This window comes from Amblyomma maculatum, chromosome 6, assembly GCF_055883805.1.
Source record: "Amblyomma maculatum isolate TAMU_Amacu chromosome 6, ASM5588380v1, whole genome shotgun sequence".
NCBI lineage: Eukaryota > Metazoa > Arthropoda > Arachnida > Ixodida > Ixodidae > Amblyomma > Amblyomma maculatum.
This window is the reverse complement of record NC_139349.1, coordinates 129319921-129336295: the sequence shown is the minus strand read 5'-3', so window position 1 is coordinate 129336295 and position 16375 is coordinate 129319921. Positions and strand designations below refer to the sequence as shown.

The following is a 16375-nucleotide window of genomic DNA, read 5'->3' as shown; positions in this document are numbered from 1 at the left end:
TACGTGGAAAGCGGGTAGACAGATTGAAAATAAAAAAAAAGGTTGCACACTGCACTTAAATCTGCTCAAGAGCGGAAATTGCGAAACCCAATTTATAGGATGATGACATGACAAAACGCGCAGCTGAATAGATGGCAAAACATAGAAGAGGCGCACACGCACGCACGCATCATGACGTTGGTGTTTCACTTGCCATTTAAAAAGACATTCCATCTTCATGCCTTCAACTTTCCAGCGAGTTGGAACTAATATTTGTGTCAGTAGTAATAGATCACCTCAAAATAATTATTGGCCTCTGCTACCGCTCTCCTTTCTATTGTTCCACATTTACTAACGAGCTTCACAATGCCATCAACCTTGTTCACACACGATTGCCCTTATCTCCGCTTTTTCTTCTCGAAGAGTGTAACTTCCTTAATATTGTATGGACTGCCAAGCCGCCTTATTTATCACACAAGCTAATGAATTCTTAGACATCTGTGCATTGTTTTCGCTAACTCAGTAACGCCAGCCACTCGAAGTGCAACAAATGGCGCGAACACCATTCATTTAATTCTATCAACTAACCCGGAGTTAGCTACAAGACTAACATATCTACCAGGTATAAGCGATCACCTTCCGCTTAATTTCTGCATTATTACATTTGATCAAAAGTAAATAAAGTAAAAAAAGAACGATCCTAGATTACAAACGTGTTAACTTTTCCGCTATCAATAATGAACTATGTGCATTTATTGATCACTTTCTTGAAGATTTCGATGCTCGCTCTGTGGAAGAAAACTGGGTATTATTTAAAACACAGGTACCCCAATCATCCGATAAGTACATCCCTAAGCGCGTCGTCTCTTCTAATCCCCAAGCACTTTAATACAATTAACACATCAGGCGATTGTCTAACAAAAGAAGTGTTTTCACCATGTTGCTAGACTTTAAACAGTTAATGAGCGATGGACTAAATACAAATCCGCTTCTGGTGAATATGTGAGACCGCCTAAACTTACAAAGAATACCTTTTCAACTTCCACTTTACCATCTCTTTTGTAAATGTTAAAAAGTTCTGGCGCATTATACATCCGGCACATGACTCTTAAATTACTTTACAAGATAACTTCGGTAACCTTATACCCAAAAATATTTGCGCTAGTGTACTAAATGATGCATTCATTCGAAGCTTTTCCTCGAGTTAGACTGCTCATCTTTCCAATATACTGCACCATGAATTCTCTAATATGTCGCCTATAACTGTTGATGTAGGTACCTGGCGTACTAAGTTGATTGAGTCTTTGAAATATGATTCTTATCCTGGAGCTGATGCAACTAGTTCCAAGTTCCTGAAGAGTACTTGCGCTTATAGTTCAATTATACTAACAAAACCTTATCAGCAGTCACTCGACTCATCAAGCCTCCCTAACGATTGGAAAATGAGAAGGTGGTTCCAATTCACAAGTCCGGTGGTAAGCACGCGTCTCAAACTTTTCGTCTCATTTCACTCACCTTGTCATGCTGCAAATTATCAGAGCATATAACATTTAAGTACAACGTTACGTTTCTTGATGACAATTATTTTTTGATCTGCGCAACCTGGTTTTCGGCAAACATATTCATGCAAAACACAGTTACTTTCATTCACTGATAAGGTAAATTGCATAGTTGACGCATCATCTTGCGCAGACTGTATCTTTTTAGACTTCTCTGAAGCCTTTGATAAAGTCTGTCATGGATTTCTGCTTCACAAGTTCAATAATCTTAATCCCGTTCTTAATGGCTTCCGATGGATTGAATCGTTTCTTCTTAACCGGTGGCAATCTGTGTTCTCCAATAACACTACCTCACCGCTTAATAACGTACTGTCTGGTGTACCATAAGGATCTGTCCTTGCGCAATTTCTGTTTTTAATTTATATTAATGACCTCCCTTCCGCCGTATATTCTCAAATCCATCTTTTCGCACACGACTGTGTAAGTTCCGGAAACTAAGTAACGAGAACGGCACTGATTTACTTACTGCAGTCTGATATTAATCTTGTTTCCAACTGGTACAGAACATGTAAAATTGAGTTAAACGTTAAATATTGCAAGTTCATGCACGTTTCCCACACCTCAAACACTTCTCCTGCATATTGTCTGAATGGCATTCCTCTTGATTCAGTTAACAATCTAGGGGCCCATATCATACGAAACATATCATGACGTATCCATATAGAATACATGTTTAACAACGCTAATCGTATATTAGGGTATTTACGTTGCAACTTCTCCGCCACTCCATCGTCTCTAAAACTGCTACTTTGTACAACAATAATACGTCCCAAACATGAATATGCAACGTCAATATGGTATCCTGTGCATGATAACTTAGCGTATTGTCTTGAACTTGTCTACATTCCGTTCGCTTCATTCTCTGAAGTTATAACCGTACTGCGAACCTCACAGCCATGAAAGCTAAGTTTTCCTTCCCATCCTTAAAATCTCGCAGGAAAATCAATCGCCTAACTCTACTCCACAAGATATATCGTCACGACACACTACACGACGACTTCATCTCACCTCCGGAATACATCTCCCATCACATCGGTCATTGTTTCAAGGTCGGAACAGCTAAATGCCGTACTAACGGTTTTTTTTTTTTTCAGTCTTACCTTTCTGGGACATCCGCTAAGTGGAACCGCCTTCACTCCAATATTGCGGCCATTGAAGATAACCAGTGTTTTCGCGATGCACTAGCTATTATTGATTATTCTGAAGAAAATTGAGTTTGCGTTCTTATAATATTCACTGTTGTATTCTATGCAACCGATTCCCTCTGTAATGCCTTTGGCCCTAAATGTACAATAGATAAACAAATAAATAAATAAATAAATAAATAAATAAATAAATAAATAAATAAATAAATAAATAAATAAATAAATAAATAAATAAATAAATAAATAAATAAATAAATAAATAAATAAATAAATAAATAAATAAATAAATAAATAAAAAATAAATGCCTGGAAGGCATCGTGGCTTTATTGACCAATTAAGGTTATACGCTTTCGGCCACCAGCGCCAAAGCTAAAGCCGCAACTCGGCCTTTTCTTTGACAGGCTGGCGCATGAACTACGAAGAGCAGATATACATAAAACAGTGAAGACTTCCTTGAAGAATTTGCTGGCGAGAATTCAGGACCAAAATTTAGTGCCTCTTGCTTCGCGGACCTCAACGGTAAGACACAAGTCGGAGGACAAGGAAAGTTGAAAAGGTGTTGCTTTTAAGGACACAACGAAGTGCGCTGAATTTAAAAACAGCGCAGGCTTCTTTCTAGATCACTGCTGTTATTCACCAGAGAAAAGACATTGGAGTGCTGCGCTCGATTTTTCATTTTATAAAAGCGTTGAGCATTTCTGGTAATGATTTTACTTTGATGCCATACAAATCCCATCTTGATGACCGCACTCGCTTCGCTAAAGAATATTTCGGCAAACATTAGGGTAATTCGATTTTGAAATCGCATCTACGCCTAGCGCTCTTCTGATAAAAGAAACCAAACTGAATGCCATGTACCCTGTTCTTCCCTAAGTCTTGCTAAGAAAATTTTGACGACCATTTCTGCGCTTGAAGCAGCCTCTTGTAAAGGTGTGGCATAGTACATATAGAGGCACTTCGTAGCTAGCGCTCACTTTTTTTTTCCATCCCTGGAGGCCATTCAATTCCTACTTTTGAAGGGGCTGGGGGCGTGGGTGCAAGTTTTTCGAGCAGAACGGCTGTAAGTGTAGGCTTATGGCGGAGTGCGTATATATTGTAAACAATAATTTGAATGTCCCCATTACAACGTAGGTGGACAAAAAGTCCGTAAATCAGTTGCAAGCGCAAAACTATGTTTCCTTGTGGAAAACAGCTGACGTTTTTGGCCACCAGGTTTAGGTGTTCACTGTTGAAAACTAAAACTAGGCTATGTCGCATCACGCTGAGGCCAACTGCTAGTCTTCAATATGTTATTACGATGGCCAAAATACGATAAAGCCTAGATGCCGTGTGAGATGGTCCGGATATCGAGGGGTTTGCATGGTCAGTAAGGAAAAGTGTGCGCAGTGACTCACATTAAAAGCCATTGCATTGTAGCGTAGTTGGGAAATGAATTCAAAACCCTACCTTGACTTTTTGAATATATTTAACCGACACCATAGTAAGTTTAAATATGTTTTATTAGCATTGAAATAGCCCGAAATATGTATGGGCATAGTACGGAAATCGCTGAAAACAATGGGTTGTCTCGCCAAAGCTACTTGTGTTCAAAGCATCTATTGAACATAGGTAAAGGAAAACGAAGCAGCCAAGAGATATGTTCGTCTCCCTTACACCCTCGAACACACCGCATATAAGTCAGCCTCGTGACCTCGATCGTGGACAGGCCTTTGTTTCAAGACCTTGTTTCCTGTAGTCGACTGCCATTAGAATAAGGTTGCTTGACTGAAAGAAAAGTATCTGAAAAACAAAAAGACCACTTGGCACGAATTATGGGGTGCCGCTAGTCTTGGCCCACAGCTAAGGCATGGTTCTCCTAGGAATTATATTATTTTGCAGGATTAAGTATTGCCACGAATAACCCATGTATTTGTATGAATACGACATTTTTAGATGTCATGTTGTGCGTGACAATCATGGCCATGCCTCACACCATTTAAATATTTGCTTCATTAGAAATGAGCAGTCATGTCTGAGTGAAGTACAAGAAAGTGAAATTATTCGGGACATTGAAGAAAAGAGTTGAGATATTTAAGAAAACTATTATAGCTTCTCCTGTTTTGTGCGCACGTTCAACAGATCTATTCTTCCTTTACTCAGCTGTTAAACCGCATTACTCAGGAGCGTTTAGTGAGACCTCCCTTGGAGCATGCTTTTCTTGAGGTATGCATAAAACTTTATTCAAGACGAAAGCCCAAATAAATAGGAAGGAACAACAAAGACCAAACAAAGCTGATAAGAACAAAAATGCATGTTCCTCTCTTGTCTTTGTGTCCACGCGCAAAAGTTTCAGTATGTATACATAAAACTACCTAATCCTTCCTAATCTCGATCATTGCATCGCAACGCATGCCTCACTGCGCAACAACCCGATTCGCTCTAGCGCTATATGGCATCGCTGGCTGCTGGGTCGGCGCTCGCTTCACAGCGACAGAGAGTCCAGAGCGAACATTTGCTGCTGTCTCTGCACAGTCGTTTCACTGTAAAAAAAGAAATGCCGGTATACAGGCCAGCCATTCTTTACTACAACGTTATGTAAAGTATTGAAGCTATATCTGTAAAATACAAAGCGAGTGAACACTGGAGCGTGCCTTATGATAAATAAGATTATAAACTAATAATGTTATAAGGTGATAAATAAAGGTTATATAAGGTTACAAATTGCTTTATTTCCAATTTGGAGCAACGTGTTTCAAATATTAGGCGCAAATTCTCGACACCAGATGCGTACAAGCGGCTCCTCGTTGCTCCAAGTGCCTCGTTACGCAAAGGATGGCTCGAAAATTAGATTGCTTCCATCAACACTTCCGTGAGTTGGAAGAGGTTGCTCTGTGAAGTGGCTCTGCGTGGAGAGCTCCTCACGCAAGAAAGCCCCGGAAGTGAGGGAGCGGTCTTAAATTTAATTAAAAAATTGTTTTCTAGCGTCCACGCCTACTTCTTTTGGAGAATTCCCCGAAACTTCCCAAAGCTACATTATTACATCTAATCAGTCAAATAGCCTGGAGCTGATATCACAGAAATACGCTGCCGCGCTGAACGAAATCATGACTGGTCGTTAGAGTTGTGTCACTAATATCATGCTGACACGTCTTTCTGAGCGCAGAAGCCACTGACACTGATATCTAAGAGGCGGGCAATAAACCTTCGACATGTTTGCACCATCTGGAAGCATAGATCCGACTTTCAGACATTTTCCGAACTCACTTGGTAAGCGCAAGTCAACTGCAGCTCCTCGGTGGACGTTTTACATTTCTTTGAAAAGAATTATGAAGGCTACTTAACACAGTTTTCGGGGTGACAAGGCTAGATAATGAATGTCTCATCGTGATTTTATTTAATTTCATGTCTACACTATTTTATTTTCTTTTTTTTGTAAATTTTTCTGCTATCATGATCGCAACTACCGAAAAGAATAGGCACGACTTTATTTGAAAAGAACAGAAACACCATCAGATACTTATCACGATGCATGTAGTAAGGCACACTATGCTCCTCCTTTCTTCTAGTTGCAGGCACTACCGTGAACGCCATTGAGAACGTTGGTATAAATAAATGTTTCTTTATTCTATATTCGATACAAAAATTGAAAGCGAACTCGTTTATTGCGGCCATAACGGTTCTTCACCCTGTTATTTCAGCAAGTCATCTCGACATAATTTAGTAGCAGCCTTACATTTATTTTTCGCTTCATTCTCTAATCTTGGCGAACAACCTTCGCCGCTTCGCTATTTGGGCGTTGGCGCAGTACGTCCACGCACCGTGATCGTGTCGTGCATAGGACTGTATTTTTGGCCTAGTCCCGGGGAAAAGTGTGGGGTGCTTGACGCTTTGCGGAACGCTTTGCGGAACGCTTCAGGAGAGGATAACAGTGCTCTCGCAGCAGTTCTCTTTTTTACTTTTCGCATTTCACACTCACAGAGAAAAGAAAATACTTTATGATAATACATTCCATTTTTCAAGGCCTGAAAAGTGCAGGACACAAACCACATAAGGGGAACATAATATTTAGTTACACGGAGCAATAAAGGCATCATAAACACTTCAGTTAACGTATGTGGTTTTCGAACTGCACAAAATATAGCAGAACACGGGGGGGGGGGCTATCAAACATGATGCTTGTCACAAAGATTAATTCATTATTTTAATAAACGTTTGCTTACTTCTAAAGACCCAGCTGCCCTGCGTATTTACGTCGCATCCGTTCACTGTTTGAAAAAAAAAAAATACAATGTTCATGCCAGCGTATGAATAGCTGAAGGCAGCGGCAGTGTAACGTCCGGGACGTTAGTAGGCTTTGCTGCAAACCCGTGAGACAGACTCCCGTCGATACCGAGAGGAGAACAATTTGCGTGGAAATTCTAGGTGTAGAGCTGAGAATAGAACGCACGCGATATTTAATTTTCTTTTTACCGCGTTAAACGCTACGCATTCCTGCTGCTGTATTGAATGTGTAACTGCTTGTTTATCATCTGGTGCAAGTTATCTTGCTCCATAGTGAAATCTTCGCAGTCACTTGCTCTAATGAAGTGATGACTGACTGACGGACGGATGGACGGATGGATGGATGGATATACTGATTGATTGATCTATTGATCGACTGGAGGACTGTTTGATTGACTGACTGGTTGATTGACGGACGCATGGACGAACGGGCTCATCGACGAACGTATGGACGAACGGATCAACGGACATACGGACGGACGGACGGACGGACGGATGGACGGACGGACGGATGGTCGGATGAATGGATGGATGGATGCATAGATGCATAGATGCATAGATGGATGAATGAATGAATGAATGAATGAATGAATGAATGAATGAATGAATGAATGAATGAATGAATGAATGGCGGACGGACGGACGGACGGACTGACGGACGGACTGACGGACGGACGGACGGGTAAATGGGTGGAAGGACGTATGGGTAGGTGAGAGGGTGGACGGGTAGATCTATGGATGGCGCAGAGTGCCCCCTTCGAATTGTTTTTTCTTTCTTTTTTATCTTGAATGTTCTTATGAAATCATCAACTAAACCATCGTTTTTGTTATGTGCATTGGCGCTCCATATGTCAGTGCCACTGAAGCATTTGTTGTAAGAATAACCCCCTTTTCTCGTTTTGTTGCATTCGTATCCCTATTCCGGCATTTAGCAGGTGTTTTTTCGTCAGGTCTTTCAGAGGAGCTTGCGTGTGGCAGGTGGTATATAGTTGGCAGGTAACATGAACAGCGTACTGATTGTTCTGTGTGATTGATATTGCTGCCAACATGCTGGAGATATCTTGGACTTTGCTGTTGCAAAAGGTATATTGTGGGAATTACTATTAGGGTCCGTATTTATTCGAGACCCGAAAGCCTTTTCGCTGGATTGAGCTGGAGGCTTCGTTTCAGCAGCATAGTTTTCTTCCATTTTTTATCATATACTTATAACCCGGCAGCATGCTGGTAATTATATTTTCTCTTGATTATTGCGTGCCAATTTCTGCACAGCGCGAACGCTATAGGTCTGCCAAAAAGAAAACAACCATTAGGACATAAGAATATTGGAATGGCCTTTAGCTTGCAGCACAGAATTTTTTCAAGTAACAGATCAAAAGAGCCGCGATTTCTTGAGGCAACCGGCCAACATCATTATGTTCTGGTTAATGAAAAGCAATGCAATGCAATGCAATCCAATCCAATCCAATCCAATCCAATACAATACTGTTTATTCGGCGAGTAGATACGTTTATATAAAAAAAAAAGCAAAAAATGTCTCTTTTTTAAAATATACTTATGGTGCTTTGAACTGGAAGAAGTTAAGCGGAAAAGAAAGCCGCCTGTAATTTTTAAAGATGAATAAAAAAGCCTTGTGAGTATATAAAAGTGCAATAAGCGTGTACTGGTAAAAGTGGGAGTCGAAGTTCGTGTTAGGGATGAAACGTAAGAGTGCTCGTATTGCTTAGAGAGTGTTTCAAAATTTTGGCTATGGGCTCCATACAAGATCCGCCGAGAGCGGCGTCCCAGGCGCCATGGAAGTGGCCAACGGGAGGCCTTCGCGCTTATATGCAGAACATACCACTGCTATATATAAACGTTTATTTTGTTGCAGGAATAGCCTTTGGCTGAACATACTCTTTTGTTTAGAAGGCAACATCTCCACCTAACGTTTTGGCGAGCATCAAGATAGGATTCCAACAGGCAGGTAATAACATACTAAAATATACAAAAAGTATCAACCTTAGTTGATTTGTGAAATATCATCTGCGGCACCTGCGTTCTCACTAGGAAAGCCTTCGATATGCAGTCGTATTTTTAGAACAATGGGCCTATATTGCGAGGGGTGAAAGCTGCTGCAAAGACGCATAAAAGTTATGCTACCGAGAAGTGCGAGATGGCACACACGGTATCTGCGGAAAGGTATGTAGCTCTAGAAAGAAAATTCATTTTTGGGTCTGGTTCCATTAGAGAAACAAGAAAAGAATAAGGAAAGCTGGAAGCCCATGACAGGGAGATGGAATACAACAATGCAAGAACATCCAGCCCATAGCACGGGGAATACGCACAAGCGTGTCAAGACCAAGTAAGCCCCCAAATCTCTATCGGATTAGTTGTAGACAACGTACGCGATGTAGAACAAGGTTGTAGTCTCGAAGGTTTCCCCGAAATAGTTCGGCGAGGACGCAACGCTCAGATTGCTCATCCGGGTAGCCTTTCGGCGATGGGGAAAGCGAAAGCTATCCGAAACTTTCGCAGCTCTGAGACTTAGCAGAATGAAACTAACCTTAGGCTGTGTCTGTCATCAAAGCTTACTCTTCGCGAATCACGCCTGAGAGAAAACAGAGAAGCGCAAGATATACGTCCATGTCACTAAGCTGAAGACGACGCTAGTATAGATTCTGGGATTGCTTCTTTTGTGCGTTGCCCGGCCGCCGTCATACCCGTGTTTCCAATGCTTCTGCATTGCCAGGGTTTCATTTCTTCTCGTCCTATGTTGGTATTTGTCGGCCTATTTGTTTGCTTTTTTTGTTAAAGACACCTATTTTACTGAATTTCTGGGGATCGAACTGTGTGGGCGGTGTCGACGCCCTGCTTCGTGTGACACAACTGCGACGATAAGCAAAACGTTCGCTTAATTTCGCACAGGCGTAAGCAATTTTGAAGCTTACATTTTCATTTTTAAAAGCGTGGACAATGTATTCTAGCGTGCTTCTCAATTACTCTGTGGTTTCGTCGCCAGAATTCCCGAATACAAAGCTTCTAGTTTGACTGAAGATAAAGCGCACGGGAAGACACACACAAGAGGAGAAGACACAGGACACGCGTGTCCTGTGTCTTCTTCTCTTGTGTGTGTCTTCCCGTGCGCTTTATCTTCAGTCAAATTACAATGCACCATCTAGCCCAACTTCAAGTTTTGTTAAAGCTTCTAGTCATTTATTACATGATCATACAGACAAGGTGGGTGTTGATGGAAGACATTTCAGCGTTAGGAGTGCTGTCATTTATTTGGGGCTATCTATAAGAGATGAGTTGACAACTACTGCGAAAATATGCGACTCGCTAGCGAAGACCGCAGTTGTCTTCGCTAGCCTGTCTGTCTGGTCTGTCGACGTATTTATTCTGTGCAAAGATGTGACTCCCTTTGTTAATAAGAACGGTTGCACTTAAAGGACGCTGGTACGAAGAAATACAAGTTCGAAATTTACAGCGGGAAAGTTTCGTCCCAAAAAATTGGAAGCAACTTTCAGGAGCAATATCGTTTTTTTTTTCTTTTTTTTTGCAGAAAATGTTCCTCCCGTCACTAATCGCATAGACAAAGCAACACTGCCACGGACAAAATCCCCAAAAATCATAATTATATGCTCATTTTATTGTTGTGCACTGATGAGAGTGGCCCACAACCCCTGCGAAGTTCGTGAACATGCCTTGGGTAACATCCCCAGTGAAGTATTTAGGATCGCTACTAGAAAACTACCGAGACAGTGAGTCATATTGTAACCACTAGGTTTTAGACGTACGTGAGAAGGTCGACAGACTAAAAGGATTCGGTTGGTCTATGTTTGCACGTGCTACGATTTGTAATTTATTTCTTGTTACCAAGATATGGTACGTGTCACAAGTACTGCATTGTTTTCGTGGGAAGTTTCACAGATTGCACCGTGTGTTCGGCATTTTTGTGAGGGGAACTACTTGGGAGCGCACCCGCCGAACCAGCTTTATTCATCGCGTTCGCTCTGAAGGAAATGGTTTGGTGCATTTGTATTTGCGCCAAGTGGTTAACCATTTTATGTTCTTTCGTGATACGAAGGACCCATTTTTACGAACTGTGTGTCAGATTAGGTTGAACAAAGTGCTACCAAATTTAGTTGTAAGTTCGACGAGCATGCGAGGGAGTATTTTCAGAATCCTTAAAGAAGTGTACATGTCATGTCGTGTATTGCAAGCCCGCTTTTCTTTGAATATTTATCAGCTGTGACGCGAAAGAAACTTTATAATGACTTGTGCGATGTCTTTCTCTCGATCCCATTGCACAGAACGTTGTAGTGTGCAGGCCCATGCAATTCAGTCCTTAAACGAGTAAAACATATGGCTGTACCAGGGGGAACAAAAACTTTCTTTTTCAAGCGTCATAGCAATACATTAGAAATTGAGACCTGTAGAAATGAGGTTTAATTTTTTTTTTGTATCTTGGGGAAATCACTGCTTTGTATGCAGCAAGCCGGAATCTATCGAACACGTTTTCTTAGACTGTTGTGAAGCCTTTTTCTTCTGGGACATTTTACAAGAAACGATTAAAAAAGACCTACCAATGGATGCATTCGGAATTCGATTTTTACCAATTGAAGATGATGATGGGCTACAGCTAGACATAATCATGTTATTGGGCCTGCACAGTGTCTGGCGACCCAGAATGGCTTTCAGGCATGCAGACTTTATGCAAGGAAAATACGGCAACATTTTCGCGAAACCGTTGCGAGTCTTATTGATGTTTTCAAGACACAAGACGAAGTGCCTGACTGGCTTCCGAAAGTTGCAGTGTTGCGGCACAGGGGGGGGAGGGGGGGGGGGGGGGCGGAGTTTTAATGGATCACGCAGCCCGAAATCGCGTGGTTTTAACCCATGTTGTGTGTTTGTGGAGTAATGTTCTTTATGTGTAAAATCTGAATATAGATTTGGCAAGAAAGAACAAAACAGCGCACCGCCATGGAAAGACGCGGACTGTTAAAAATGGCGAAACGGTTGTGTCAGTTCAGTTACTAATAATTGTTCAAGTGCTATTCGTTATATTACTGTCCGGAACTATCTGTAGTGAGTCATGGATTCACTCTCTTAGGTAAAAAGAAAATGAAGTGTACAGAATGCATGCCACAAGGAGAATTCTCTCTCTGCGAACAGGAGCTTGGCTATCAACCTCATTTTGATTTCATTTTTTAAGTACTGATATCGGTCACCCATCGCATGAGGGCTCCCCGCCAACTTCCCGCGCACCGTCTTCCCACATTTTTTTTCACCCTCACACTGAAATCTTACACACTTCAGCAGGGAGGCACATACTAAAACAAAATATTCTGTACCATCGCTGGCCGCATTGGAGTAAAATATGGTGTTGACTTTTTACGGGTCCTGGGACTCAGATTAATTATTTTCTTAAAATTGCCCCTTTCCGCAGTGTGAGATTTGTAAACGGAATTTCACCTAACATAGAACCACGGTCACGATGTTTAGTACCGTATTTTGCTTAGGTTATACTGCAATGCTCAAATTGATATTTAAAAATGCAAACAATGCATCCCGCCTTTGTAGGTAACGTTTTGGATACAAAAAAAAAAACAAAAACCGAAACGACAGATCAGTTAAATATAAACACGAAGCCTGGGCGAGGGTTCAATAGTTACGATGGTCGACCGTGGCTCCGAAGATGCGGGCACAGTCACGACCGGAGCGGTCGAATTTTTCTTCAGGAGAAATGCTACAGCACAACGTATTCTGTAGTGTCCATGTACATTGAAGTATACCTTGTGGTGGAAATTTGTATGGAGCACCCCATAAAGGCATCCATCATGGCAGGAACCGTTATTGCGGAAGGGTCACACGCATAAAATTATAAAATAAAAAGAGAAAGAAACGCAGCCAGTGGTACCACTTTTGAGCTCATTTTGGATTTCAGTGGAGGTAGGCGCGGCTTTACCGGCTTGTACCAAAAACACTTAAAGGTTTGGTTATTGCAGCGGTTTGGTTCATTTCAATAAAAACTACACACCTCAGCAAGGGCCCCGTCGGGGTGGCGCCGTGGTTACGGCGCTCGACTACTGTGCCCAAGGAAGCGAGATCGAATCCCGGCCTCGGCGGCTGCGTTTCGTTGGAGGCGAAACGGAGTGGCGTCCGTGTGCTGTGCGATGTCAGTGCACGTTAAAGAACCCCAGGTGGTCGAAATTTCCGGAGTCCTCCACTACGGCGTCTCTCATAGCCTGAGTCGCTTTGGGACGTTAAACCCTACAAACCAACCAACCAACACCTCAGCAAGGACAAGACCAAACAAAGTAGCATATGAATGCACCCTTTGCCAAAAACTCGAAACCCAGCTGGTTTGCTTATGAGCCCCATCGTGTGGCTCCTAGTGCATCTGAAATGTGTCAAATCAACTGAGGGTAAGACGAGTTTTAGGCGCTGCCCCTAAAAGGGTATAATTTCTACGAATTATGCAGAAGCTATACTGCACGGCTTAGAAGCATCAGCATCAGCTATCAGTTCATAAAACTTCACTGTGCTACTAGAATGTTTCGTAGCCTTAGATGGAAATGTACGCGCGTGAACCAAGCGGGCTTCGTTTAGCTGCGTTTGCATTTAGCTGCGTTTGCTAATGCAAAATATGAGCAGCAGCACGTGGCGTTTCATTTCGCTTTCCGTTCGAGGCTAGCGTGTCAAAGGTGATGGTTCAGGCAAATTCGACTAAATTGGAGACTGGGTAGCTTAGTGGTAGCACGCTATCAAAGTTTGGGAGCTCTTAACGCACCTACAAGAGGCAGTGCGACCGCGGCGTCCATAGATCCACTGCGCGCGGATGGCAGTTAATGAAGACGAATATCTGTAGGGAACAGCGCGAGAGAGTTAAATACGCAGGGCAATCGGCTAAAGGCATAATGCTCCCATGCAGTTGCCTGCGAAGTGATCTGTTCGTTATGCCGCGAGATTTAAACCCAATCTCGGTGCCGTTGCAACGATTTTCTTTTGTTGCTTTAAAATTTAGAACGCTATACCTCCACATCCACTACCCTTCCTCAGCGGCGCATCTGGGGTTAATCATACAGGCCGGCTTAGGGGATCACTTCGTCACTTTGCGCAAGGGCATTAAACATAACAGCGAGTCAAGAAGAAGATGAGAAGAGTCACACAAGACACAGTTGAGTTGAGTCGTTGTATGCTACTAATGGGATTAGACTTGCTTCTCCTGCCGGCAATTGCTCCACCGTAGCTTCACGTATGTGTTATGAAAAGCCCTAATATCTGTGAAATCTGCCGCACTATGCGCACAGTCACTTATAGTATCACATATTCCGCTCCAGCAGTCACCATCTATGCACACATGCACTCACAGTATAATATAGTTCACTCCAGAAGTCACTGAAGTGAATCGAGAAGTGGTTGGCGAAGAACGAACAAGCTTTATTAAAGGTTAGTAGTATTTATAGCCGTTGGTTAGCCACGTCACCGCAGCTACTGTCGTTAACAGTGGCTTAGCCGGTATCTGGGTAGATAAGCACGTGTTAATGCGTCACAACAATTCTCCCCTCTTAAGGAGTGAAGCGGTCGGGGCGTCGGGTGTTCCTTTTTGACCTACGCAGTGTCACTCTAGCGCCGCCAGTCACCGGTGCCTCGTTTGTACTGTCCTCAGCTTGTGAGCCTGACGGCGTTTGCATGTCAGCGCCCGCTTGACACTGGCTCTCGCTGCTGCCGTGCACTTGAGACTGCGGCTCTCCCGATATACTTGGGCTGTCTTCAGCCATTGATGCCTCCGTGGGGGCCTCGGGTTTAACCTCCGCTCCTTCCACACTGGTTCTCCTGGTCTTTAGCTGATCCAGGTGGCGGCGATGTTGCTCCCCATCTGCGGTCTTTACGGTTGTCATGCGCGAGCCCTCGGTGGACTCTATCACACCTGGTTTCCACTTGTCACCTGCTCCGTAGTTCTTGAACCAGATTTCCCTGCGCAGCGGTTTGCCGTTGTTGCAAGCTCCTGCAGAGGGAAAAGGTCGTGACACGATATTGTGCAGTAAACAGCGCGGCTCGTAACCGAGAAGCATGGAGGCCGGGGTTTTCCCGTTTAGATGGGGGGTACGCCGATAATGAGACAGAATGTGGTCCAGGCGTGCTTGCAGACTACCGTGCGTGTTCTTGCTTAGACCTTGCTTCACAGTACGTACCGCCCTTTCCGCCAGGCCGTTAGACTGCGGCTTGTAAGGAGCTGTCCGCAAATGAATGATACAATTGCGCATCATATATGCCCTGAACTCCTCGCTACTAAACTGCGGCCCGTTATCAGTCACGAGAGTCCTTGGCAAGCCGAATCGGCTGAACATTGTCTGCAGTGCTTCAATTGTTTTCATTGAAGTGGCAGTCTTCATAGCAGCAACCTCGATCCATTTCGTATGAGAATCGACCACAACCATCAACATGTGACCTTCCAAGGGCCCCGCAAAATCGACATGGATTCTAGACCAGGGCTCTTCCGTTTTCGGCCAAGGAACGGGTTGTTGTGCCGCGGGCATGCTGCCGCATTCTATGCATGTTGGACACGCGTTGACAAGCTTCTCAATGTCCCGATCGAGTCCTGGATACCAGAATACAGACCGAGCCAAGTTCTTCATGGCCGTTATACCTTGATGCGCGTCATGCAGCATACGCAGCATTGGTAGCCTCGCAGCCGTCGGAATTACCGCACGATGACCCCAGTATACAATTCCATGGCTGCAAGTCAGTTCGTCCTTCCTGTGCATATATGCGCGTAATGGCTCCTTACTGGGCTGCCAGTATCGTGGCCAGCCATTGTGAATGTATTGGCGGACTTGCGCGAGGTCGCTCTCACTGCCAGTCATCTTGGCCAAATCACTCGCTGAGAGAGGACCAGAATTTAGGTGATCTGTTAGAAGAACGTACTCACGCGCATCATCTTCTGCATTCTTAGCGTTTTGCTTCTCCTGCACAGGCAAACGGCTAAGGGTGTCGGCAGGAATCAGTGCCTTCCCTGGTTTGTACTGAATTTTGTAGTTGTAGGCGCTCAGCAGGAGAGACCAACGCTGAATCCGTGCAGCGGCCATGGCTGGAACGGGCTTGTCGGGGCTGAAAAGGCTCACGAGAGGTCTGTGATCAGTGACGAGCGTGAACTGATTCCCGAGCAGATATTCCCGGAACTTTGTAACACCAAATACTACCGCCAATGCCTCTCTTTCAATCTGCGCGTAATTGCGCTCAGCAGCTGAAAGAGTTCGCGATCGGAACCCGATTGGTAGATCTTGCCCATTTACTCTGTGGTAAAGTACGGCGCCAACGCCACACGATGATGCATCGGTTTCCAAGAAAAGGGGCTTACTTGGATCGTAGTGTGCCAAGAACTTTGCTTCCTCTAGCAGCCGCTTCGTTGTTCGGAAAGCGTTATCTTTTCTCGCCCCCCACTTCCA

General features: G+C 43.5%; 1 protein-coding gene across 1 annotated transcript; it reads right to left on the bottom strand.

Annotated features, from left to right (window-relative positions):
- Nucleotides 1-14478: 14478 nt before the first annotated feature.
- Nucleotides 14479-15705, bottom strand: LOC146186731 (uncharacterized). The gene is made up of 2 exons (XM_084607375.1): nucleotides 15379-15705; nucleotides 14479-14934 (listed from the first exon to the last, which is right to left on the bottom strand). The coding sequence occupies exons 1-2, from the start codon at nucleotides 15692-15694 to the stop codon at nucleotides 14495-14497; spliced, it is 756 nt and encodes a 251-aa protein (XP_084463501.1). The 5' UTR covers nucleotides 15695-15705; the 3' UTR covers nucleotides 14479-14494.
- Between the last annotated feature and the right edge of the window lie 670 nt (nucleotides 15706-16375).